This window comes from Ascidia mentula, chromosome 6 (assembly GCF_947561715.1).
Source record: "Ascidia mentula chromosome 6, kaAscMent1.1, whole genome shotgun sequence".
NCBI lineage: Eukaryota > Metazoa > Chordata > Ascidiacea > Phlebobranchia > Ascidiidae > Ascidia > Ascidia mentula.
In genome coordinates, this window is record NC_138571.1 from 14811204 (window position 1) to 14832945 (window position 21742).

Consider the following 21742-nt stretch of genomic DNA (forward strand, 5'->3'; position numbering starts at 1 on the left):
TAGCGTGTCATTACCAAAGTCAGTTATGATATTCTAAGAGAAAAAAAGTTGTTGCACCAATACCACACTTGCGAGACCCACTTCTCTTGGTCAATAGCTTTTCCATGACCTTAAACTTCTATATATTTCAATATCAAGTTCTTGTCTTTCTGGAACTGAATAGTTTTAATCCATCTTTTCCTGTAGAGCTTCTGGCGTGCTTCGTTAACGTCGAGGTAACTGACAGTTCATCCAAACACACATCCCTTAAAGTAAAATGCAATGATTCAGCCCTAATACTTGTGTAGTTATATTAGTGTTGGAAAATTATCACTGAGCTACAGACAACGCACACTTTTTTGATAAAACCTGACAAAAAAGTGTTAACCTCTTCAACAAACAATAGTAAAAAGTTAACAAAAACTGTTCAAAATGATCCAAATTTCTGTAAAAAAAAGCTTACTTGATATAAGGGACAATTTCACCAAACTTCCATTTTTCTTTCGCTTGAAACAAGACTTCAAATCTTGCATCAACATCAATTGGCAGGTCTTCACTTTTTAGTAATTTGATGCACGGTGGCTGAGAGTTAGTATCAGTTAAGGCAAGACCCTGTAACAAATAAAGAATTTTACGTAACGTTGATGTTTTGGGACCAGCTGAAAGAGCTCCTCTAAAATTAATTCTTAACATAATACATGTTAGACAATATAAAACATACTGAACAAAAAATGTTGATTAAAATTCTTCAAATTGAAGAACAACTTTTCAGTAACAAATTTAAAGTAAGATCAGCATTTTTGGTCACAAGTGCTGACAAAAATTAAAAGACAACTAGTGCCAAGAAAGCCTTGCAAAACAACAACATTGTCATTGTGCAACAAAATTCAATGCACAGATAAAAGTATCAGTAAGAAGAATATAATTAGTTTTTATCATTGTGTATCAACTAAGCCTATTGCCACCTGGAGGTAACATTCATCTGCCTCCATTCCCGCTGGCAAACTTTCCTTCCATACTTCGAGAAACTCACCAAGGTTGAATTTACCAACGTCTTTCAAAAGCATCTCGGCAAAGAATCTGGCGAGCTAAAGAATTGAAAGATATAATCTTCGTTAATCTTGATGAGTTTAACTTCATGTACAATGTGATTGTAGTTACCTCGCATTCGTCAAGTTTGATGTACAGCTTGCTGTCGTTTTCGGAAGTAAACTGTGATCCATAGATTGACATCAGGTGTTTCACAACAAACCTATATGAATGTTTGTGTAAAAGTCACTATATATATATATGTTAGACACATAACAAGTTCACAAGAAAACACTTATGCTCAGTTTAATACTTATCAAAACTTTACATATAATATTAGTAATACCAATCGACAAGTTTTTGAAAAACAAATGAAATTCAGCATTTTTAACAGATAAACATTGAAGTAATATTAGGAAAAACACAAACCTTGGCACCAGTTCTCCGCTGTCATTGATAATTTCACAAAGTTCATCAATTGGTACTTTTCCACAATTCCAAGATTCTGACTCGATTACTTGTAAAATTTCACTCATGCAATCAACAATGTATCCAAAATCAAACAACCTCCAACGACCTAAAATCACAAAATAATTAGCAACGGGGAGACTATTTTCATATGCCTCCTTTTAACTTGATTTTTTCAACCAGCAAGTGTTTTTACTATGAAATTCAGTCAAGAAAGTAACGAAGGACTATTCATATACAGGTGTAAGTTTACCATACTAATATAATGTGGTCAAAAAATATGTTAAAAAATTTCAGACTCACTCTCAATGCAACAGCAGTTGAACTTGATTAAAAATTTCATTATTTCGCACTCGCTTGCTTGGATTAATTCAACCAAATCTGTCAAGGAGTACTGTAAAGAAAATGGATAAACAAAAAATAAATGAAAGATCGTCATTGGACTTATTCTCTGTTAGTATCAGAGTTGTTAGCTTTGCACTTACTGCTTTAGAAAGATCTGTTTCCTTTTCTGCTTCTGGTCCTTTGTACGGACACTGTTTTAGAAGTGTCAACATTCGTGTAACTCTTGGATAAATTCTTTTGAGCTCCATATAAGTGAAGCTCCATCCAAATGCCTGAAAATGTGGAAGGTTTAGTGATTTGCCATGAGCAAGATTTTCTTTGTCACGAAAAACTTAATGTTACTGGGATGCAAACAAGTCAAAACCGAAACAAAGTTTTGCAAGTAAAGTGGAAACAATTGAAAGTACCAAATAGTGCACAACATTACAATATATACATATGGCATTGTTACATTTTTGTCGACGGTTTCTGTTGATGTGTGATCCATGCTGCTGTATGGGTGAAGATCATCTTTATTTGTGCTGCATTTCTCAAGAAGTATCATGGTGTTTGACGACATTGCCTTTTTTAAATCGTAAGTTTTATCTTCAGTGCAAAGAACAGCGGCATCTTCAGTTCCACCTCGGATGATTAACCTGAGGTATAGAAAAATTTTCTTTTAACTTTTAATTTGAATTCAAATATCATTAGTTTGCTTATTCATCAAGTCAATTTTGAGTAAGGCATTATAGTCTAGTCTATGATACACCTTTTTGACATGGATTGTTTTTGATATACCAGACTGGGAAAAAATGTCACTTTTGTGAAAATTTACCGATAATCCGTGCAATAGTAATGAGCTAATGTATTAACATAGAAAATAACGTTGCGATCGTCCGCGCAATTGAAAAAAAATTATTTGCACAAATTACTAACTCACCATGTCCATATTCAGGTTAGCATGTAAAAAGATAACATAATTGTTAAATTAAACTTAGTCACTTCTTACTCTTGCCCTGCTTCCACTTTTTCAAGCATATTTTTGTCCATTTGCAGCAGCATAAAGCTTTGGTCATCTGCATCTTCATCGAACTTTAGTAACTGGACAGGAAGCAAAAGATCACTTCTATCCAACTTTGCATGCTCCGTTCTCGCTCTCACGTCATCATATTCCGTCTGACTTTCGTCAACGTTAATCATATCCACTTCAGCCATATTCAACAAAATTGAATTCGTTTTTTTTGGAATTTTGTTTGTATAAACAATCTCAAAACAGTCCCAGTACTGGCATTTTAACTCCCGCGTAATGCTCATCAATGCGCATTAAATCAGTCATGCATAACAATAAAAATAGTACACGTTTGGGGTTCATTTTATTTCAGAGGAAGGTTGGGTATAACAGTGGTAAGTCAACACAAATACAATATGCAACGATGCTAGATTTTATTACACTTGTTTTTTTCACAAGCATTTTCTTCTAATTTGTGAAGTCAGATTAAAGAAACGTTGATACGTTTACGAATGGTTACGGTAGAAATGTTTAAGTGAAATTGTCATTGATGTGAAAGGTAGTTAATTATGAAACTGTTGGAAACCACAAGTGGGTCTAATACAATTTCCTACAATGAAATAGAAATGGTGTGATTTCCCACTAAGTTAAAAGGCATCATACATATTTTTTCTATTCCATAGCGCCGCACAATAATAAAAGTAAATTTGACTATTGTGTATAGCTTTAAAACATTTAAAATTGCACAGCAACGGCATCTAGACTTTGAACGACTTTCTTAGGAAGAACTTTATCAAGACCAACTGCAAATTCTTGCCCGCCAGCACTTGATAGTGACGTCACAGAACATCCTTCTTCAGCAATGAGACCTGTAATTGAAGGATATGTACATATATTAACTGGCAAGTCAGTGTATAATTCTCCATCAGTACATCGACATTACATGATGCTTTTTGCACTGCGCATGTTACTTACCTATGGCACCGGAAAGATCCTTGTTGGAGCTTTTGAATAGTGCAAGATTTCCTTTCATAACTACTGGAACCGAAAATTTCAATCCATTCATTGAAACGAGCACTGGGGTTTGGCTGATCACAGATACCACGAAGCTGAAAATAAAGTTGTAGAATTTTGTATTATTGTCGTTAAATAATTGACACCTGATAAAGTAGGAGGAACTTTTGCATTTTAATAATATAAAAATTAGTTTTTCCAATAGCACCAACCAAGAAAAATGCAGTTCCATGTCAGAAGACTTGCTCAAGTTTAATAAACAAATGTTTACCTTAGAGACACAACTTCAGTCTTGACAGTAATCATGCAACCGCATTTTTCGCTTAATGGATGTTTTCCCAGGAAAATCTGCAAGAACACTCGTTTGGTTAAACACTACACAGGCAAATTACAATTCCACCAATAGATAGTCTCTGAAATGATTAACCACTGTTTTTCATAGTGTCCTGAATCAACATATTTTTCACCTCAGTCCCTTGGCTTGATAACAGGGCAGCTGCATTCACAAGATTAACGTTATTGCTACATTGCAAATATCCAGAGCAGAAAGCTGCCTTGAGGCAGTGACCAGCATTGGCAAGGATTGTACCTGAAATAGACAAATAAACATTGAAAGGAATTGATTCCCAAGATGAATTATTCCTTCTCACCGTATGACTCCAAGGTAACTTCTTTAGGATTCGTCTTCATGAAACCTTTAAGGAATTTTCCTGCGGCTGTCATGGCGGATATCCACTCGGCCATTTCAGCAGATGCTCCTTGACTCAATGCTGGGGCATTTAGCTGTAAATTATCATTACCAATTATAAACTTAAAAGTTTGTGCATTTTTAATCAATAAATGTGCCAAAAAAGGTAATCTAAGATAAAAAAACATTTTTTTAAATATATTAAAATTTTACTAAAAAAGGACTGTTACCGGTATTTTACAAGAAACATAATCAGCCACATTTCAAAAAACAATTCTAGTTCAGCATGATATCTTACAACTCCAAAAAAGCATTTTCCCTCTGAAACATCAGCTATTTGGTCAGCTATTTCACGACCGCAACGCGATTGTGCTTCTCTGGTACTAGCACCAAGATGGGGGCATGCAACCACTTTGGGGTGTTTTACTAATGCCAAGTCTGTTGGCGGCTCCTGTGAACAATGTAATAATTTTACCCACTGTATGCAAAATTTCTTTTATACATGTGATTCCACCAATCAACGATTTACAATTCAAAACAGGTCACTGCATATATTCAGGTAAAAAATACAAACTTATCACCCAAGTTTACCCAATAAGTTTCCAAAACATTTATTTTTGCAAATTAGTCATTGACCTGCACATACACATCCAAGCCTGCACCACCACATTGGCCACTTTCCAAAGCACGCAGTAACGCTCCTTCATCAATTATTCCTCCGCGTGCGCAGTTGATTACTTTTACTCCCTTCTTGCACTTTGCAAATGTGTCGTCATTCAAAAGACCTAAATTGAAAAAAAATTTTGATTTCAAAAAATATATTTTTTTTTAAATTTTCGATTTTATATTTGCTGTTATGCATGTCACTGAGAACAATCAAATTGACAATACCTTTTGTTTGGGGTATAAGAGGTGTATGAACAGTAATATAGTCAGCTTTTGGCCAAATTTCAGTACATTCCATCCATTCTATGTCATATTTAGCAGCTTCCTCTTTGGACACTAAAGGATCAAATCCAATGGTCTGGAAAATGTAGAAGCATTTGTGAAATCTCCAAAAAGGATTTCCATAAAAAAGATTAATCAATTACCATACCTTCATGCCAAAAGACTGCATTCTAATAGCAGCTTCCCTGCCTATTCTTCCAAGTCCGACAATTCCAAGGATTTTGCCATATAGTTCGTTGCCCATAAACTGAAAAATATGTATATATACTGAAAAATAGTGGGTTATAGAAAAAGAATATGTACATAGAGAGCTGCAGACAGAGTGTACACACTGTTTTGTCCTGTAATATCTCATCAGTGCAGCTGTTGCCTGTGGCACTGCGCTAGCTTTTACTCCAGCATGCGCACAGATTTCCGCTAATAGGTCGAAACAGTGTGCACCCTGTCTGCAGCTCTCAATGATTATTATGGCTTTTTTGGCAACAAATATGTACATAATATTGCAATTAACATAAAAATAATAAAAAACACAAACACAATCTCAAATTTGTTTTACCAACTGTACACAACCACAAGCAATTACACCATTAAAACAAATATAACCAAATGAAGCATGGCTTTATGCACAAATCTACAAAACAAAGATTCTTACAGCTTTTCTGTCCCATTTTCCAGCTTTCATTGATGCATCTGCAGCAGGTACATTGCGACTCAAGCACGCAATCAAGGTACAAGTGTGCTCTGCAGCACTCAAAGTGTTTCCTCCAGGGGTACTGCACAGTTAAGAAAATCATAATAAATTTCTCGCAAATGCCTTTTTATGAACAAAACGTACTTCATCACAATCACTCCATTTTTTGTGGCACAATTAATGTCGACATTGTCTACTCCAGTTCCAGCTCGACCAATAATTTTAAGGTTGGGGCATTGCTCGATTATGTCTGAATTCACTGTGGTTGCAGAACGGACAACCATTCCATCATATTTCTGCAACACAACAATAAATATGTCATTAGTTATAGACTTGCTACAAAAAACTAGCCCTCAAAAACTTACGTCAGCAGATTTGTAATTAAAATTGATTTCGCTTATGCACTGAAGGCATTATCAGTTTCTTATTGAATAGAATTAGTTATTCAGCGTAACAGACAGAGTGTTAAGTTTTAAAAATTTCATTTGAAAAAATTAATTATATTTACAAATGGTCAGCCTGCAATGTCATTACTTAAAATAAAATTTACAAACCTATTAACCACTATAATTCCAACTTTAACTTAGCAGTAGTGCTGCAAAAAATTGTTTGCAGAGGTTTAACAAATAAACATACATCTATTGGTAGTGTGCTTACAAGCAATTATATCATCATTTACATAATTCACATTATACCTGCAAGTCTTCGATCAGCTGTTCCTTCGTTAACTTATCTTTTTGCAGTGTGGCATTTATACCTCGACCTTCAAGAATGGTTTTGGCACTTGGATCCACGTTGTCCAGCAGCAACACGTTTTTAATTTTAATCGACATTCTAATATTGATTTTGCAAGCTAATTGCTACAAACTAATACAGTCACATTACATGTTAAGCTAGTCAGGCACTTCACGGTAGCAAATCAAAAAAAAAGCTACACAACTTTTTTACTTCATTTCTTAGGAAATTGTATTGCCGATTCAGCATTTTATTGCAGCAACGACTACGTTGTCTATTTAATTTTGCTGCACTTTTTTGTGTTGCGTAACACGTGATTGTGTTTCTAATCCACTCGTACCCGTGCATTACTCCACGATTCCCAGCCCCCAATGCATGAATCGGTGTGTGTGCCGGTAGACGTGTTTACTTTTGCAAAACGTGGAAACTATCACGCGGCGGGCGCGTGATTTTCAGAGCTCTTGAAAGTTTCCTCAGTCTGTGGAAAAGTTTATTTCAACCTCCGTCTCGTGGTTGCGCAAGATTTCTCCTCTGAGCGATCCAGTCCTCTGCGGTTATTGCAATTGTGCGACACATATTGTTCGGTTTGTGCAACCCATTGACTTAATTCGTATACAAAGTAGGCTACTGTAGGCTATAGGTTGTTTAAATCAATTCAGGTAAAGCACATTTATGAATAATTGCATTTTATTATTACAAGATAATACAATCAAGGCCATTTCAACCGAAAATTCTAGCAAGATACTGAAAATTGAGCTCCCGGTGAGATTCGACCCACTCTGGACACCGTACTTATGCTTTAGCGCCTCCTAGCGGTTATAAGATTTAAAAAGTTATTTTGGGCAAGTGGCTCGCAACGTTTTTGGATTACGACACCCCAGGGGAAATTCGAAGTTTTCGGCACTCGATGACGATAAAGCGACCGCGCCATGGACGCTGCAATCTGTATTTCTATATGATTCAAGATGTGGAATTATTATCGTGACAAACATTTGTGCTCTCTGTACCCCAGTTACATCACCGGCAAACAGCATGATGACAAATTACGAGAGTGAATTTAAAGAAAACCTCGCAACGCCTCTCAAGTAGTGATGTCTTGCGCCGGATCCGGGTACCCGGACCCGGCCGGATATTGACCAATTTTCAATACCCGGACCCGGCCGGATAATACACTTAATTTTACCGGATAGTTGTGAAAGCATTTTTGTCCTAAAAACGGTCAAACATTTCGCAAATTACTCGTTTTTGGGATCCAGTCTGTGATTCTCGCCGACGTAAGATTTTTCTGTTGTTTGTTATTAAGGTTTTTCGTGACGTGTTGTACCATATTAATAAATGCCCACGTTTATTTGTTCCCCTCATGATAAGCTAACCTTAACATAGCATTCTGTTTGGCAATCAAACATTTTTGCCATACCGATAAAATACACGAATCGGTGTTAACAAACTGCCGGATCCAAATTATCCGGCCGGATTTGATTGATAACTATCCGGATAATTTGTAACTGGGAACATCACTACTCTCAAGGCAGCAAACGATACCCAAGGGCGCCGCGGCACCACGGTTGGGACCGCCTGATTGAAGGCAAGATGATTTCTTCTGACAACAGCTATAAACGGCGCAGCCACACAGCTGGGTAAAAGAACCTATTTAACTTTTTTTAAGTGACTAGCTAGTAACTGTTTCAATTATTGGCACATGTTCACTATCCTGACGGAATACAATGAGGACAAATTACTTGTAACAATTTCTTTGCGCAGTACACATTTTCGATCGCATTCCGATTGAAAAGTCGCGGATATTATAAAAAGGTATAGCACAAAAGCGGAGGTAAAAAAAGACAGAAATCTGCTTTACTGCAACTCCGTCATTCGTACGTGTTTCTCATTTGCTTGTTCAGCGAATTCATTTTCTTCTTTCTCAGTCTCTTTTCATGGGAGCGTTGAACCCTGTGTTTGAAGGAATGTTAAGGAATACAAAAAAACTTGAATAATTGGAATTTTGTGATAACCAGTTTGTGAGTTTTGGCAATGTGAGTGAACATGAAAGTGGTGCACAATATGTTTTCAGTGCTAATCTTGCTGGAAGGCATTTTACAGTTGAAAGAGTTGTTCTTTTTGCATAAAGATTACAATCCGACGAGACTTCTTTAGGTTATCAACAGTTCAAGATATTTTTCATACATTTAAGACATATTACAAACCTAATTTACCAATTAACAAATTAAATTTAAAAAAGTCAGTTTGGGACAAATAACTTTTAAATTCTGGGCAACTCCTTTATCTGCTTTAAGCACTTTGTGTGACAATATTAGGAGATTGACAGGTTTAAAAGTTATGATTGTAAAGAAAGAATGTTTTTTTGTAAGCATTTATTTTGTTTATTTCGCAGTGCATTTATTTTTATTTGCAAATTTATATGAACAAAAGGCTGCTATGATACCCATAGATTTGTTGGTAGCAACGATATTTAGTTGCCTACGCTATCATGCAGAGGGTTTTTCATATCTACAAAGGAATGCTTAGCCTTACTGTTCTATGGTTGGTTGAAAGGTTTCTTTTTCCTTTGGCGGCGTTTCTGCAAAGTGTATCATTTTCTTGATTTCGTCCAAGCAGGTTTTCACGTTGTTTAATTGGTATCGACTCTTATCACTGGAAACTATGAGTTCACCAGTTCGACTAATTCGTCTCCTGAACTGAAGTACAATAAACATAGATTGTAATTAAACAATTATGCCATAAAACAGTGGTCTGATGGCTGCCTTTATTGAATTAAGCACACTTGCAACAGGCAGAAACTTACAAGTTGTAACTTGTAAGACCAAGAATAGAATCAAAACAGGTATATAATTTTATCGAAAAACTTGCAAAAAATACTCTTTTCAATTAAGCCCAAAATAATGGACAAAATTTCATGGCAAAATTATAACCTTGTGTCACCTACAAATTCCTTTAATGAAAACCAACACCAACAAGCATAATTTTACCAAATACATGAAAAAATGTAAGATAAATCCTACTTTTTCATGAAGCAATTCTTTTGTTGTGTCTGGTATCCAATCAGCTGTATCAACTTTGAACCGAATTTCAACTTTTGTGTCCGCTGATAAAACATTTATCACGATTAACACAAGACCAATGCACGTTGTTACTTTCTTTGAATAAATACTGTTTTAAATTTTTACAAAACTTAATTATATCTATGATAACCATGAACAATTTTAAACAAGATATTCTTAACGGCACTGTTCCCAAATGCACATTTATAAAACACAGCTTCACATTAAGCTACAAATTAGTTATACAAACATGTTATTGAAGTAACAAAGATATAGCTGAAAGTTCCATACTTTTGTTTACATGTTGACCGCCAGGTCCGGAACTTTTGCTGTACAATAGTTGAAGTTTTTCTGTTAGGAAACACTCGCAACGTTAAAACAAAAGAACAAGCTAAGTATTAAAGCCATGAATTTCCTTCCAAACAAAATTCATACTAATGTTGGGTATATATACTAGATATAAAAAATACCCTCCTTGCACTTTTGTGAAATTGGCCAATAATCTGTGCAAAAACAATATGCTATTTGGCAGTATTAACAAAATACACATTTCTACATTCATTGCTGATTCTGTCGGGCATATTTATTGCTACAATATGGCTCTTCTGGCAAAAACAGTTGTGGGTGTCAACGTACAGTTGCAATGCAGCAGCTATACTCCAGATTGGAAAAAATGTTGAAACTTTTTCGAAAATTTACTAATAATCTGCACAATAAGAAGTAACTAATGCATTAAGATACGACAAACATTGAGATCAACCATGCATTGTCCGCGCAATTATTGATCGCCAAAAAAAAATCCTTATACAATAAACTTTCCAATCTGGGCTATCCTGTAGTAAAAAATAAGACATACTTATTGGAACTTCTCCACTAAACCTCTTGATTTGTTTCTTTGCTTTGTTTTTTGTATCTTCCTTAAAACAGCAAAAGAGTAAAATTGTGAATAAAATGTGTCTTCTTTATATGTCGTTGCCACAGGTGCTTTAATGAAATGTTCTAGAATATTTACCAGTTGCATGTTTTTTAACACAAATTGTACAACTAAATTACAGCACATTAAACAAATACTTACAGAACTATTTGACATATTCTTGTAAAAATCAACGCTGTCAGGATACAAATTGTCGGAATGATAAACGCTTTTGTAGCCGTAACATCGCGCAACGCAGCGATTTAAATTGACCCGTAAGGCCAGCATGATCGGATTTATACCTTCTTTAGTTTGAAGCAATTCTAGTACACGATGTTATGACAAATTACGAAGAAACATTTACATACACGTTTGTGACTTCCACAACTGTCGCCCGTTGCGCATGAGCGATTATGTTTGTCGCATGAGCGGTTGCATTTAGGGGATTTTATATTCTAGTCCATTTCGATGGAACCGTTTTCCAACACAGGGTATGTTTGCAAAAACTTTTGCTTTTTGGATGAAAACCCCGATGAAGTCAAGCAGGCAAAATAAGGTTTACTTCGTGTATTTTGAATCACTTTGAGACAAAAACACAAAAAATCTACGCATGCACCAAAACAAGAAAAAACTCTGTCAAACAACTTTTTAAAAGATATTTTTCACATCACAAATAAAGTTTTGTGTCACACGACCATGCACTTTCTTGTTATATTCTGAAAATATCGCATATATGAATACATGCATTTCCCAGGATAAAAAATATGTTTAGAAAACAGGATTTGTTTGTTGCAAATTATTTTTGCACTAAAGGCATGCTTGTACTACGATGACAGACAGACGAAAACAGCATATTTTAAAAAACTCTTTTAGTCTTGTTGGTTTTGAATTTGGTGAGTGTCCTCATTTTCCTCACATGCGCGTCGGAAGGTTGCACTTTTGCCTTCGTCGGCAGTAGAAAACGTCTCCGGTAATCTTTAAATGTGAGTAATGTGCAACAGTTGTTAAGCAACGTATTGTAGCCATGTACAATTGCGGGAAAAGATCCAGAAATCAGGGCCAGTTGCAAAATTGACATTGTGGCAACGATGATCACATCGCTGAGCACACAGACACTTGTAAATACACCGATTCGAATGACGACTGCTCTCACCTCTGCGTTGTACTGTTTCAGATACACGAACGGAAACAGCGTCAGAGGAACAAGAATCAATTGGGAGAAGGCAAAACAGCCTAGGGAAACGCGTACAAGTGCTGTGGGTTCATGGTTATTTACATATTGACAACCCAACGAAGATGGTGCGCGTCGATAGAACAAGACGATCCCGATACAAATCAAAACGCTTGCTGCGTTTGTACCGAAGATCAGAAACTGTACGAACCTAATGACCCTGAAGGTTTTGCGACCGTACCGGAAAGCGGTTCCGCTGTAGACGGTCCACTGCCGAAACCAGAGCAACAAAACCACCAAGCTTCTGCTGATGCTAAAGCACACAAAGCCTATCTGAAACTGAATAAAACAAATTACGTTGTTCAACTTTTCCGAGTAAACCTCTGGGCCGAGACTTGAAACTGTTACCAGAAGAGTTAAAGTTGATAGGGTGCAGAAACGGTTGGTCCACAACAAACACTCCTTCTGGGATGTTGACAGATATGCGACTGAACAAACGCTCAGAAAGATACAACCAGCCATCAATGGGGGCCACAGGGCCATTTCGTAAGTCCGAAATAGAAATGGTAGCTTCGAAACGGTCTCTGTTTGGCTTCCAAATGGGTCTACTGTCGTGTTGTTCTGTATGCTTGCAAAGTTTAGTATTGGCAAAGTTGGCATTTTCCTGTAACCTAAATCAAACACTCAACCAAAATCAGATAGATCTATAATAGTCAGTATTCCTAACGGTAAAAAAATTACATGCGTAAATTTTAACATCCACCAAAGCTGCATTCAGTTTTATGCTGTATATCCCCTTAAACTATTGCTGCACTCCACGCAATAGGCTATTTATGCATTATCGTTCAACGGCATAATTATTTGCGCAAATTTTATGATCTTATCAAAAACTATTGGAATACATAAATATTTCATTAATGTCAACCAAATATTGTTTTTCACTCATTTCGTCCCTCAATGTAAAAGCGAAAAACATGTGAATATTTAATACGAGATGTTTATTAGTATCAGAAAAATAATTATAACAACTCTGCCCATCTTCAGAAGGCAAAACGTGGATCGAAACGAATTCGACAAGTTTTAGCATTGAAACGTTTGTAAAATATTCCTGTAGACCAAAGTATAAAACATTTTTTTACTCGCGTGATCATTTTGTTTTAAATTCGAAGCTGAGGGATTAAAGGGCATGTAGGCTTCGGGGCAGCGCAGTGCCAAAACCTCTGCTAATAAAGCACATGACCAGGTTATGTTACTTGCCGTTGTTCTTGTCCTGTGTCATGTAGCTGTGTTTCCAGACAGTCGAATTTAGAAACAAATTTGTGGTGCCTATTACGACTATTTTACGATCTCGCTTTAGCCATCTGCAGCACGGTGCCCCCTTCGTCGTCATTTCCCAAAGAACGAGGCCACGCCCACTATCCACCCACTCATGTAGCCATACGGCTGAAGTTTGTCAACATTGGAACTACGGTATTTCGAAATGCTATGTAAGCTGTTGTCAGGATCAAAGCGATGTTTGTTTATGGTTTTGTGTGGACGTTAATGCACTACATCTGTGTACCTAGGATCTGTGGTCTGATGAATCATTTGTTTTGAGCTCTGAAGTGGTGTTTGGAATTCTGGCCCCATTACAAATATGATAGTGCTGCTGTAGGTAAAACAACCAACGCAAAACGATTAAAAATGGCAGCAGAATTTGAAGTTGTTTCTGATGTTAAAATAGAAGGACGTAATGGATCCCTAATACAGATGTGAGTTAACTGTGTGCTACAGCTTTGTTGTATCTAATTGTGTATTTAGCATTCATTTTTTTTAGATACAAAAACGCCCAATGTATGGAGTATGCTGGAAAAATGATTGACCGATCCATTTACCGAAACTACACAAATGAAATTGAAGTTTTAAAATTGATTGTTGGAGAATGCCCCAATGTTGTCAAGTTTTTTACTACCATTACGCCAAGGGGCACAGTAAGTTGAAGAGATGAATTCTTACTTAAAATCGAATAACAAATTAAGCACACCAGAACATTAAATTACCAAAGCAATTATAAATGCTTTGTAGAATCCTAGTCCAGTGATTTTGATGGAGCTTTGTGATTGCAACCTTAAACAGGTATTGTTGAAAATACCCACCCCTTTTTTCGCAGTAATGATATATATTTGTTGTGCCTTTCAGTATGTGAAGAATGATTCTACATTTATTGCTCTGAATAATCGTACAATGCCCCCAATGCCCCCAATGCAGTATTTTGCTGATGCCAAAAAAATTTCTTTGGCAAAACAGATGTGTGAGGCTTTGGAATTTCTACACAAGCAGAATATAAGTAAGCTTGGGTAATAAACCAATAAAACATAACATAAAACAGTACTTCCCTCAGTTCATGGTGTCATTGCTCCAAAAAACATATTGCTAAAACGGCAAGGTGACATCACTGTTGTCAAAATATCAAGCTATGGATTTAGCAAACATCTTCCTGAGAATGTGTCTGGAACTTTTTATTCGCTGGAGTGTGAAAAGGAAGGCTTCACTGCCCCTGAGTTTTCCACTTCGGAAAAAGTGGTAAGTTGGTATCACCATGTGCGAAATTTATTGCTTGATTTAATATTCATGTGTTTTGTACATAGAGAAAGTCTGTTGACATTTTTTCCCTTGGTCTGGTGCTATTTTATTTATTTTCTGATGGCAAACATGTGTTCGGGAAAGGTCCAACTAAGTGGCAACACAAAATTGACAATAAAAAGGATCCAAGTTTTTCTAATGTCCGTGAAAAAAGTGGTATGTGTTTGTTTAAATTGTAACGCAACATTAAATTTCCCTGGCTGATTTGATCAAAAAACTTTTTGTTTGTAAAGCCTGCTTTGAAAAGTACAAATTAACAAGGGAACAAGCAGTGTGTGCAGTAGATTTAATCAGGAAAATGGTGAGAAGTGATCATGCAAGTCGTTACAGCATACAAGAAGCTTTGCACCATCCTGTTTTCTGGTCTGCAAAGAAAAAAATTAAATTTTATGAGGTTTGTTCATTTTCTTCTGATTCTGTAGCAAAAAACTTATTATTCTTGTGTGTTTGACAGGAGTTACATAAGTTCCTCAGCAATAATCAATCAAAGCATTTCGATGGATTAGATGAGTATAGGCAAGATTTACTAACCGAAGGTGGCAAGAGGAATTCCTTTTCGGTTTTATTGGCAAATTTGCCTTTTTCCATTGAAAATGCATATCCCAAAAGCGGTGCTAAAGAATGCAACAATGTCAAAAACCTCATAAGATTGATCAGAAATCTGGTGAGTGTGAATGAGACTGTAGCTGGGTGAATTGTTCACCCCAGTGTAAGTTACTTAGTTATAATTGGAAAAAAATCCATGTTTTGGGAAAAAAACACCATCTTTATTTCCCAAATTTTTACTTGTTTTTGATGTTTAGCTTTAGTAAATATAGCACAAAAATAAAAAACATGTGAAATAGTGCAAGCTGAGTTGTATTTTTTTGTTAATTTACCTGTTTTGACGTTACAACAGGCTCAACATGTAACTCACAAATCAACGCATATTGAGATAAAAAAGTGCCTTGGTGTCAATGTGGACGGGACGGCATATGATGCAGATGTTTTTCTGGAAAAGCTTACGTCAAACTACCCACAGTTGCTCGCCCACTTGTACGAATTTTTCAGGGATAAGAATATTCAAGGCAACTTCTATCCAAGGTGAAATATTGTTTCTATAAAGACCAATTGTCATGTTTTCACAAGATTTTGTACGAATGATATCCACAGTTGCTTTACTAACTCAAATGCACACAGTGCAGTAGTTAACAAACAAAAAGTGTATTCAAATATTTTTTTTACAGGCAGGTTGGAGACAACAGAGTGAGAACCCCAGTGGCATGTCAGTTCAGTTTTGTTTCATTTTTTACACCCCCTTTATTAAAAATATTCTATATTCCAATCAGCCCCACGACACCAGGTTCCAACAGAAAATACTCCAGTACCAGCTGTGGAATTACCTGATGAAGTCAAAGCATTTCTCAAGCAGCATCAGATTGAAGGTGAGTTTTAATAAGTGCATTGTTCTTGTAATTTGTTGCAGATTTCTGCAGATTTGCCAGGAACATCTGCATAATGTTGTAAACCAGTGGTTCTTAACCTTTTTATTCTCATTTCCTACTTTCAGTTTGAACGAAATCCTTGACCAATTTTTTTTTTCCAACTACTTTTGCGTATTTCGGTGCCAACTAGCCTACAACCCCACCATTTCCCCCAGGTTAAGAACCACTATTTTACATGTAATCACCCTTTACATGTAAAATAGCCACTATTTTACATGTAATCACATCATTTTTATATGGATGGTTGGTGAGCAATTAATCCCTGATGCATTGTATTTGATTCAGAGGAAGACTTGTTCAAGTGTGACTTGGAAATTTTCCGATGTGGTGTGTCCGTTGTCAGCAGAAACGTGGATCTTCGACTACCTTTGACAATATCTGGACCCAATTACTCACCGAACTCCAATCTACCTCACATTGAGATTCCAGGCAATAAACTGCTGCCAAATGTGCAAGGCATACTGGAGGACTTGAACCAAGGGCTTATACTATCGCGAAGCGGGTGTGATTTGGTTGCAAGGCGAGATGGGCTTACGAGAATATTTTGCCCTGAGAAAATGGAGCAAAATAAAGAAATCACATTTTTTTCCCTTGCTAGCGTTTTGGCCAATCCCGCATTTAAGGTGCCTGCACATAAATTTAAGTTTACCATTGGAACTGATCCTAGCAGAAAAGATTTGCCTGTGCCAGCATTTGAGGTTGTTCTAAAACCTTTAGTTGTAAGTAAGTTAAGCGAAATTGCTATCGCAAATGAATTGCACCACTCGGATGTCCAAAAATCTGTGTAATCTTATTTAAAAGGTTGATATTTTTATAAGTATATTCAAAGTAAAGCCTGTTTTATTGTACTTTCGCTACTGTTAGTCTGTATCCACAAAGTTCCTTTTATAAATTGTTGTAGAGTGTTTTGTATTTTAAACTATTTAATTGTAGGGCAAAATACCATGCAGTGACAATGTTGCCGGGATTGTTTCTTTGACTTTGCAGTAAACCAAGAAAGTTTTGTGCAATTTATTAGTTTGGTGAAAAATCTTGTGCTCCGCTTCATAAATTTGTAGAAACTATATGAAGCGTGTTTTAATCTGTCACATGATAATTATCACTGTTGTAGTCAAGGTTTCTCAATTGTGTCACTTTTATGCCATAAACAGAAATAAAAAAGTATTTACTATGGTTTGCAATCGCAGAATGTTATGTGAAGAAGTTTTAAAAAACGTACAACAATAAATGTTTCAAAAAATACAAGTTGAACAAGTTAAAAAATCTTTTGTGACCTTGGATAACAAACTACAATAGCTGTTTACTGTGTTCCACCTGTAATATTTAAAACTGACAAAATACAGGGCACCTGACATATGTCTTCACTGATGTACAATGAAAACAAGTGCTCCACAAACATAGGTTGTTAAAACAAGTGCTCTACTTTATTTAAAATGTACGATTGCAAGTGCTCCGCAAACATACCGGAAGTGTCACACATAGGTTTTGACAATGATAAGCAGTGGACAGGATTGCCAAGTTAGGAAGTCTTACGCTTTCACAATGCGAAACATCACTGCATAAGCTAAACGAAGAAAGAAGTACATTGCAAAAGGCAGTGCCATGTTTGGGAATAATGTTCAGAATGCTGTTAAAACAGTGATTATAAAAAGCATGGTTGGCAGTTAACCCTGAGACTTCATCGCTTTAAAGCAAAACTTTTATACACATTCACTGAAGTCGGTAAAATTTTTTTTCAGCAGTTAAACATTTAGCATTTATTCAAAAAACAGTCAAACATTTAGTATTTACTCTAATAAAAAAACAATTACTTTCTACATAATTGTTTGGGACTTTTACATCTTTTGTAAAACCAGAGAAGGTAAAATCCTTAAAATAGGGTTAAAATAGTCTTCCAAAAAAATCAAATGATGGATAACTTGCAACATAAAAGATAGGATGTTTTGCATAATCTTGATTTAAAGAATTAAAAGAACATTATTTCAACAGTTTTGCTGATATAAAAAACAAAACCAGCATTAAACAACAAAAAAGTGCAATACACACAGAAGTAAAATCAGACCACCCCAAAATAGTTGTTCGATATGCACTAGTCCAAAGAAATACTGTACATACACATTGCAATAGCATGCTAGCACTAACATGTTTCGAAACAGAAATAAGAGATTACATTGCAATGGCTGCGGCAGCTGTAAATCAACCGGTGCCAGAATGAGACGTTGATTTTTGTGATATACCATATGGAACGTGAGCTGACTGCACGCCGTGCTGTAAACCACTTTCGACGTTGCGAGTTTGGTCATCGAAAAACAAATGAGGTTTAATTTTTTCAAGGATTGGGCCCTTGGGTGCTCCAGCGAGGAAGAGAGCTTCGTCTATGTCCAGACCCCATACCCTTAATGTCTAAAACAATCAGAGCATAAACATTAAAGTTCAATAAATAAAGTCTGGTCATATGACAGATGAAACATTGAAAAAACACAGTAGTTTATGCCAGAAGATCAATCTATTTTAAACTGTAACATACCTGGCATAAATAGTAGTACAACATTTGTTGCAAAAAATAAAATACCTATGACAGGCTGTACATATATACACACCACTGGCTTGATACTTCCTTTTTGTATAGGGCTCACTAAACCGAACAAATAATTGATAACACAGTTGGAAATATAATTTATCGTCTTTTTTGTTTCAAACAGCCTAGATGCAGTCTCAATTGGTCCAGTAGGGCCTTTACAGAAAAAAAAACTTAGCAAAATCGTACCAGTGTGTTTTGAGTATACAAAACTAGACCAATGACCATTTGACCCAAACTAAGCCATACACAAGTTCTACACCTTGAGCCACAAAAGAATAAGTTTTGTTTTACCCTCAATGCTCTGAGGCCAGAGCTGGCAGCACTTCTTGCAGTAACAAGAAATGTCCTGATTGGACATTCTTCAATAATGCCACGGTCCGTGAACTTTTTCTTGATTTCACCAATTTTCATTGCAAACTTATGAAGGGGCCCAAAGTCCAAAGGTAGATTAGCCTAACAACAAAAAAAGTGTGTTTTAATTTTTTAAAATAACCCTATGGCGGGCCAAGTTAGAAGACACAACGGGTTTGGCCCGCAGCCAGAAGTTTGCCCATCAATTGTAGATGAAGTTTCTGTGAAAGCATTAAAAAACCTTGGCTGCTTCATTTTCAAAAAACTTTTCCAATCCGTGTTCTTTGGCAATAATTTCTGCTTCATCAGAAAAGAGCACTGCGTCGCCATCAAACGCAATTTTTAGTTTGGAGCAAGATTGTGATGCGCTGTCACTTCCACCTCCAAAAACACGGGCCGAAGCAATTCCTAACAAATATTTACTGGTTAAAACAACAACAGTGAACCCAATGATCAAATTGGAATACAGCTCTTAAAAGAAACTGTGCAGTGGGGTGCTGTATGCTTTGTCATATAATAGCATAAAACACTTTTGCATTGACAATTAATTATGTTTAAAATTAGGTACAGAGACACTCATGACATTTATCACAACAAACCTTTGTTTAGGGCATGAACAACATTTGATTCGTCCGCTGATAAGTACAAGTCAGTGTCATATGCAGATAGATAACCAATCACACTTTTTCCAGCAGTTAAACATACTCTCTCAATCGTCATTTCTTAAAAAAGGTCATATAGTAATGTTAAGTGAGGTCATAACATTGTGCTTGTTTGCTAAATATCCAAGACCTATATCATTGTTCTTTTAAGTTACCATTTAAAGCAACACATACAGTTATTGATAGTATTTTTATTGAAATATCACCATAGGCCATTGATTCTAAACTGTTTTGCTTGTTTGTGCCTTTTGAAATTACCGTCCAGTTTTTAGACCCATACTGACAACCATGCAATTTACAATTTATGTAGTCAACCTAAATGAATCCAAGTTCAAGCACCCCTGGTTAAAAACCACTACTACAGGGAATTTGGTTGGTTTACCAGTTGTACAAAGTAATGACCATCAATTTTAAAATATAAAATCAAAGGAAGTACAGGAACATTTCATTTATCAAGAGGTTTATGTCGGCAAAATTATGCTATACACTAGCTGACAACTAATAGTAAACAACAATAAACGCTGTTAATAAACCAAATTCTAATTTGCTAATACCTGGTAAAACACAGCATTTTACAATGGAATATTTGTGAAACAGCCTTATATTAAGTTAAAATCTTACTGTGATAGTTGATGGAGTTAATTAGTGACACTCCAATCTGTGCTGACTGGTTGCTCATTAAAACAACATCAAAGAGATTTTTTTCAGTTGGATCCAGCTCCAATAACTTCAAATTGATACAAGCCAAAGCCTAAAAAAATCACAAAACCAATTATTCCGAGTACACAATATGAGAAAGTTTTGCTGTAGGGCTACTATAAGGTTAAAATCTAATAAAACGTCTGTATTTCTAAAATGATATTACATGACACAAATTTTCTGCGAATAAATAATGTGGCAGCAAACTTTTGAAACAATCCAAAACTTACACCAACTGTGGTTAAAATTCCTTATTGGCAAGTTTAATATTCATATACACTGTAGCATAACCAGTTTTAGGCAGATTTTGTCTTACCTGCACAAATGGAAATGCACTTCCAGGTTTTAATGGAGTGTTCTCTCTTTCAATCATGTATTTTATGTATTCTTGTAAACCCTTCTTCTCATACAGTGCCCTTTCTTCTGTCAGATCAAACAGAGCTCTCGATGAAACTGCTATTATGATGGCAGTGTCAGGCTTTGGCTAAAATACACGATTTTTCTTTAGCATAATGTACGCCAAATTAACAAAAAGTTGGTTTTGAAGCAAAGGTTACAAATTCCCAAACAATTACAAATTAAAAATGTAAAACCAGCTACAAATTTTCAACAAATACATTTATCTACTACATGCCATAACATAAAATAGCAAACTTAAAACAAGCTGACATCCTTGCAGAATGTAATACAAAAAGTTCAACACACAATATCTTACAATGTTCCAGCGACGAGTAGCAATGGGGCTCACTGGTCTATCATGAAACTCCGTTCGTTTAACTTCCAAAAGTGTTGTGAAGTTATTGTTGATTTGGTTAAGTTCGTTTTCAATTTCAACTTCATCATCGCTGTCCGGTGTATTGATGGCAGGTGGAAAGGAATTCATTTTGCCGCTTAATGCTAATTGCAGATGTTTAGAAATTGAGCTTAATCACAAATATATACTAACCACTTTATGAGAACTCACAACACTGCATTAAAAAGTAAAACCTTAAGTTCGTCTATAGTTACCATACAGCACTAAAAAGGGTCTCGCAAATGCAGGATTTGTTCAGACAGTCGCACAAATTTAAACAAATAAACAAGAAACGCTTGCAACAAGTTGTCTTAAATGTAATTTTCTAACACAAACCAATGGCTAAGGCTTAGCCGCTAAGCATTCATATCTCAAATGAAACTAAAACGTTTTGCTACTGCTGTGCTGTTTGCCTATCACTCACAACGCTTGGTAGAAACCGGTTGTTTTGAAAAATCACGTCATGCTTTTTGCATGTCATGTAATCATGACGCTAATAAATCTCCTATACTGACTCCTTGC

The 21742-nt window shown here is 35.9% G+C and overlaps 5 protein-coding genes across 8 annotated transcripts; 1 reads left to right on the plus strand and 4 right to left on the minus strand.

Moving 5' to 3' along the window:
* Positions 1–115: 115 nt before the first annotated feature.
* LOC145907273 (sister chromatid cohesion protein DCC1-like) lies at positions 116–3015 on the minus strand. Its single transcript, XM_082994698.1, has 9 exons — positions 2810–3015; positions 2273–2456; positions 1962–2093; positions 1780–1870; positions 1438–1585; positions 1141–1231; positions 945–1067; positions 443–591; positions 116–245 (listed from the first exon to the last, which is right to left on the minus strand). The coding sequence occupies exons 1-9, from the start codon at positions 3013–3015 to the stop codon at positions 134–136; spliced, it is 1236 nt and encodes a 411-aa protein (XP_082850824.1). The 3' UTR covers positions 116–133.
* A 317-nt stretch (positions 3016–3332) lies between these two features.
* LOC145905429 (D-3-phosphoglycerate dehydrogenase-like) lies at positions 3333–7012 on the minus strand. Its single transcript, XM_082992629.1, has 12 exons — positions 6846–7012; positions 6295–6446; positions 6112–6232; positions 5608–5706; positions 5403–5535; positions 5148–5296; positions 4810–4962; positions 4474–4606; positions 4291–4412; positions 4095–4171; positions 3785–3918; positions 3333–3678 (listed from the first exon to the last, which is right to left on the minus strand). Exons 1-12 carry the CDS (start codon positions 6981–6983, stop codon positions 3545–3547), a joined length of 1545 nt encoding a protein of 514 aa, XP_082848755.1. The 5' UTR covers positions 6984–7012; the 3' UTR covers positions 3333–3544.
* A 1633-nt stretch (positions 7013–8645) lies between these two features.
* On the minus strand, positions 8646–11255 carry LOC145905432 (large ribosomal subunit protein mL62-like). Its single transcript, XM_082992632.1, has 6 exons — positions 11020–11255; positions 10801–10861; positions 10236–10295; positions 9906–9988; positions 9418–9581; positions 8646–8835 (listed from the first exon to the last, which is right to left on the minus strand). Exons 1-6 carry the CDS (start codon positions 11143–11145, stop codon positions 8754–8756), a joined length of 576 nt encoding a protein of 191 aa, XP_082848758.1. The 5' UTR covers positions 11146–11255; the 3' UTR covers positions 8646–8753.
* A 2139-nt stretch (positions 11256–13394) lies between these two features.
* Positions 13395–17273, plus strand: LOC145905428 (putative serine/threonine-protein kinase irlA). Of its 3 annotated transcripts, XM_082992627.1 has the most exons (13): positions 13395–13515; positions 13594–13779; positions 13845–13998; positions 14093–14143; positions 14207–14354; positions 14409–14590; positions 14656–14806; positions 14884–15044; positions 15105–15314; positions 15549–15733; positions 15877–15914; positions 15979–16074; positions 16420–17273. In XM_082992627.1, the coding sequence occupies exons 2-13, from the start codon at positions 13712–13714 to the stop codon at positions 16920–16922; spliced, it is 1947 nt and encodes a 648-aa protein (XP_082848753.1). In that variant the 5' UTR covers positions 13395–13515; positions 13594–13711; the 3' UTR covers positions 16923–17273. The 3 variants fall into 3 exon arrangements, with proteins under 3 accessions (XP_082848753.1, XP_082848754.1, XP_082848752.1); XM_082992628.1 differs by having other exon boundaries at positions 13444–13779; positions 13829–13998; XM_082992626.1 differs by having other exon boundaries at positions 13445–13779.
* A 283-nt stretch (positions 17274–17556) lies between these two features.
* LOC145905430 (cytosolic 5'-nucleotidase 1A-like) lies at positions 17557–21408 on the minus strand. 2 transcript variants are annotated; one of them, XM_082992631.1, is made up of 8 exons: positions 21374–21408; positions 21143–21317; positions 20744–20911; positions 20350–20479; positions 19666–19788; positions 19308–19474; positions 19007–19168; positions 17557–18537 (listed from the first exon to the last, which is right to left on the minus strand). In XM_082992631.1, the coding sequence occupies exons 2-8, from the start codon at positions 21308–21310 to the stop codon at positions 18331–18333; spliced, it is 1125 nt and encodes a 374-aa protein (XP_082848757.1). In that variant the 5' UTR covers positions 21311–21317; positions 21374–21408; the 3' UTR covers positions 17557–18330. The 2 variants fall into 2 exon arrangements, with proteins under 2 accessions (XP_082848757.1, XP_082848756.1); XM_082992630.1 differs by having other exon boundaries at positions 21143–21391.
* Between the last annotated feature and the right edge of the window lie 334 nt (positions 21409–21742).

Excerpts from the sequence above, each read along its gene's own strand:
- LOC145905429 (XM_082992629.1), bottom strand. The coding sequence starts at position 6,983 with ATGTCGATTAAAATTAAAAACGTGTTGCTGCTGGACAACGTGGATCCA. Across the intron at positions 4,413-4,473 it reads AGTTACCTTGGAGTCATACG|GTACAATCCTTGCCAATGCT; the intron begins GTGAGAAGGAAT and ends TGTCTATTTCAG. Across the intron at positions 4,172-4,290 it reads TATCAAGCCAAGGGACTGAG|ATTTTCCTGGGAAAACATCC; the intron begins GTGAAAAATATG and ends GTGTTCTTGCAG.
- LOC145905432 (XM_082992632.1), bottom strand. The coding sequence starts at position 11,145 with ATGCTGGCCTTACGGGTCAATTTAAATCGCTGCGTTGCGCGATGTTAC. Across the intron at positions 10,296-10,800 it reads TAGTGGAGAAGTTCCAATAA|AAAAACTTCAACTATTGTAC; the intron begins GTATGTCTTATT and ends GTTTCCTAACAG. Across the intron at positions 9,582-9,905 it reads AAGAATTGCTTCATGAAAAA|TTCAGGAGACGAATTAGTCG; the intron begins GTAGGATTTATC and ends ATTGTACTTCAG.
- LOC145905428 (XM_082992627.1), top strand. The coding sequence starts at position 13,712 with ATGGCAGCAGAATTTGAAGTTGTTTCTGATGTTAAAATAGAAGGACGT. Across the intron at positions 13,780-13,844 it reads AATGGATCCCTAATACAGAT|ATACAAAAACGCCCAATGTA; the intron begins GTGAGTTAACTG and ends CATTTTTTTTAG. Across the intron at positions 15,045-15,104 it reads AAAAAATTAAATTTTATGAG|GAGTTACATAAGTTCCTCAG; the intron begins GTTTGTTCATTT and ends TGTGTTTGACAG.
- LOC145907273 (XM_082994698.1), bottom strand. The coding sequence starts at position 3,015 with ATGGCTGAAGTGGATATGATTAACGTTGACGAAAGTCAGACGGAATAT. Across the intron at positions 592-944 it reads CAGATGAATGTTACCTCCAG|GGTCTTGCCTTAACTGATAC; the intron begins GTGGCAATAGGC and ends TATTTGTTACAG. Across the intron at positions 246-442 it reads GAAATTGTCCCTTATATCAA|GGATGTGTGTTTGGATGAAC; the intron begins GTAAGCTTTTTT and ends TTTTACTTTAAG.
- LOC145905430 (XM_082992631.1), bottom strand. The coding sequence starts at position 21,310 with ATGAATTCCTTTCCACCTGCCATCAATACACCGGACAGCGATGATGAA. Across the intron at positions 20,912-21,142 it reads CTACTCGTCGCTGGAACATT|CCAAAGCCTGACACTGCCAT; the intron begins GTAAGATATTGT and ends CGTGTATTTTAG. Across the intron at positions 19,475-19,665 it reads TGTTCATGCCCTAAACAAAG|GAATTGCTTCGGCCCGTGTT; the intron begins GTTTGTTGTGAT and ends AATATTTGTTAG.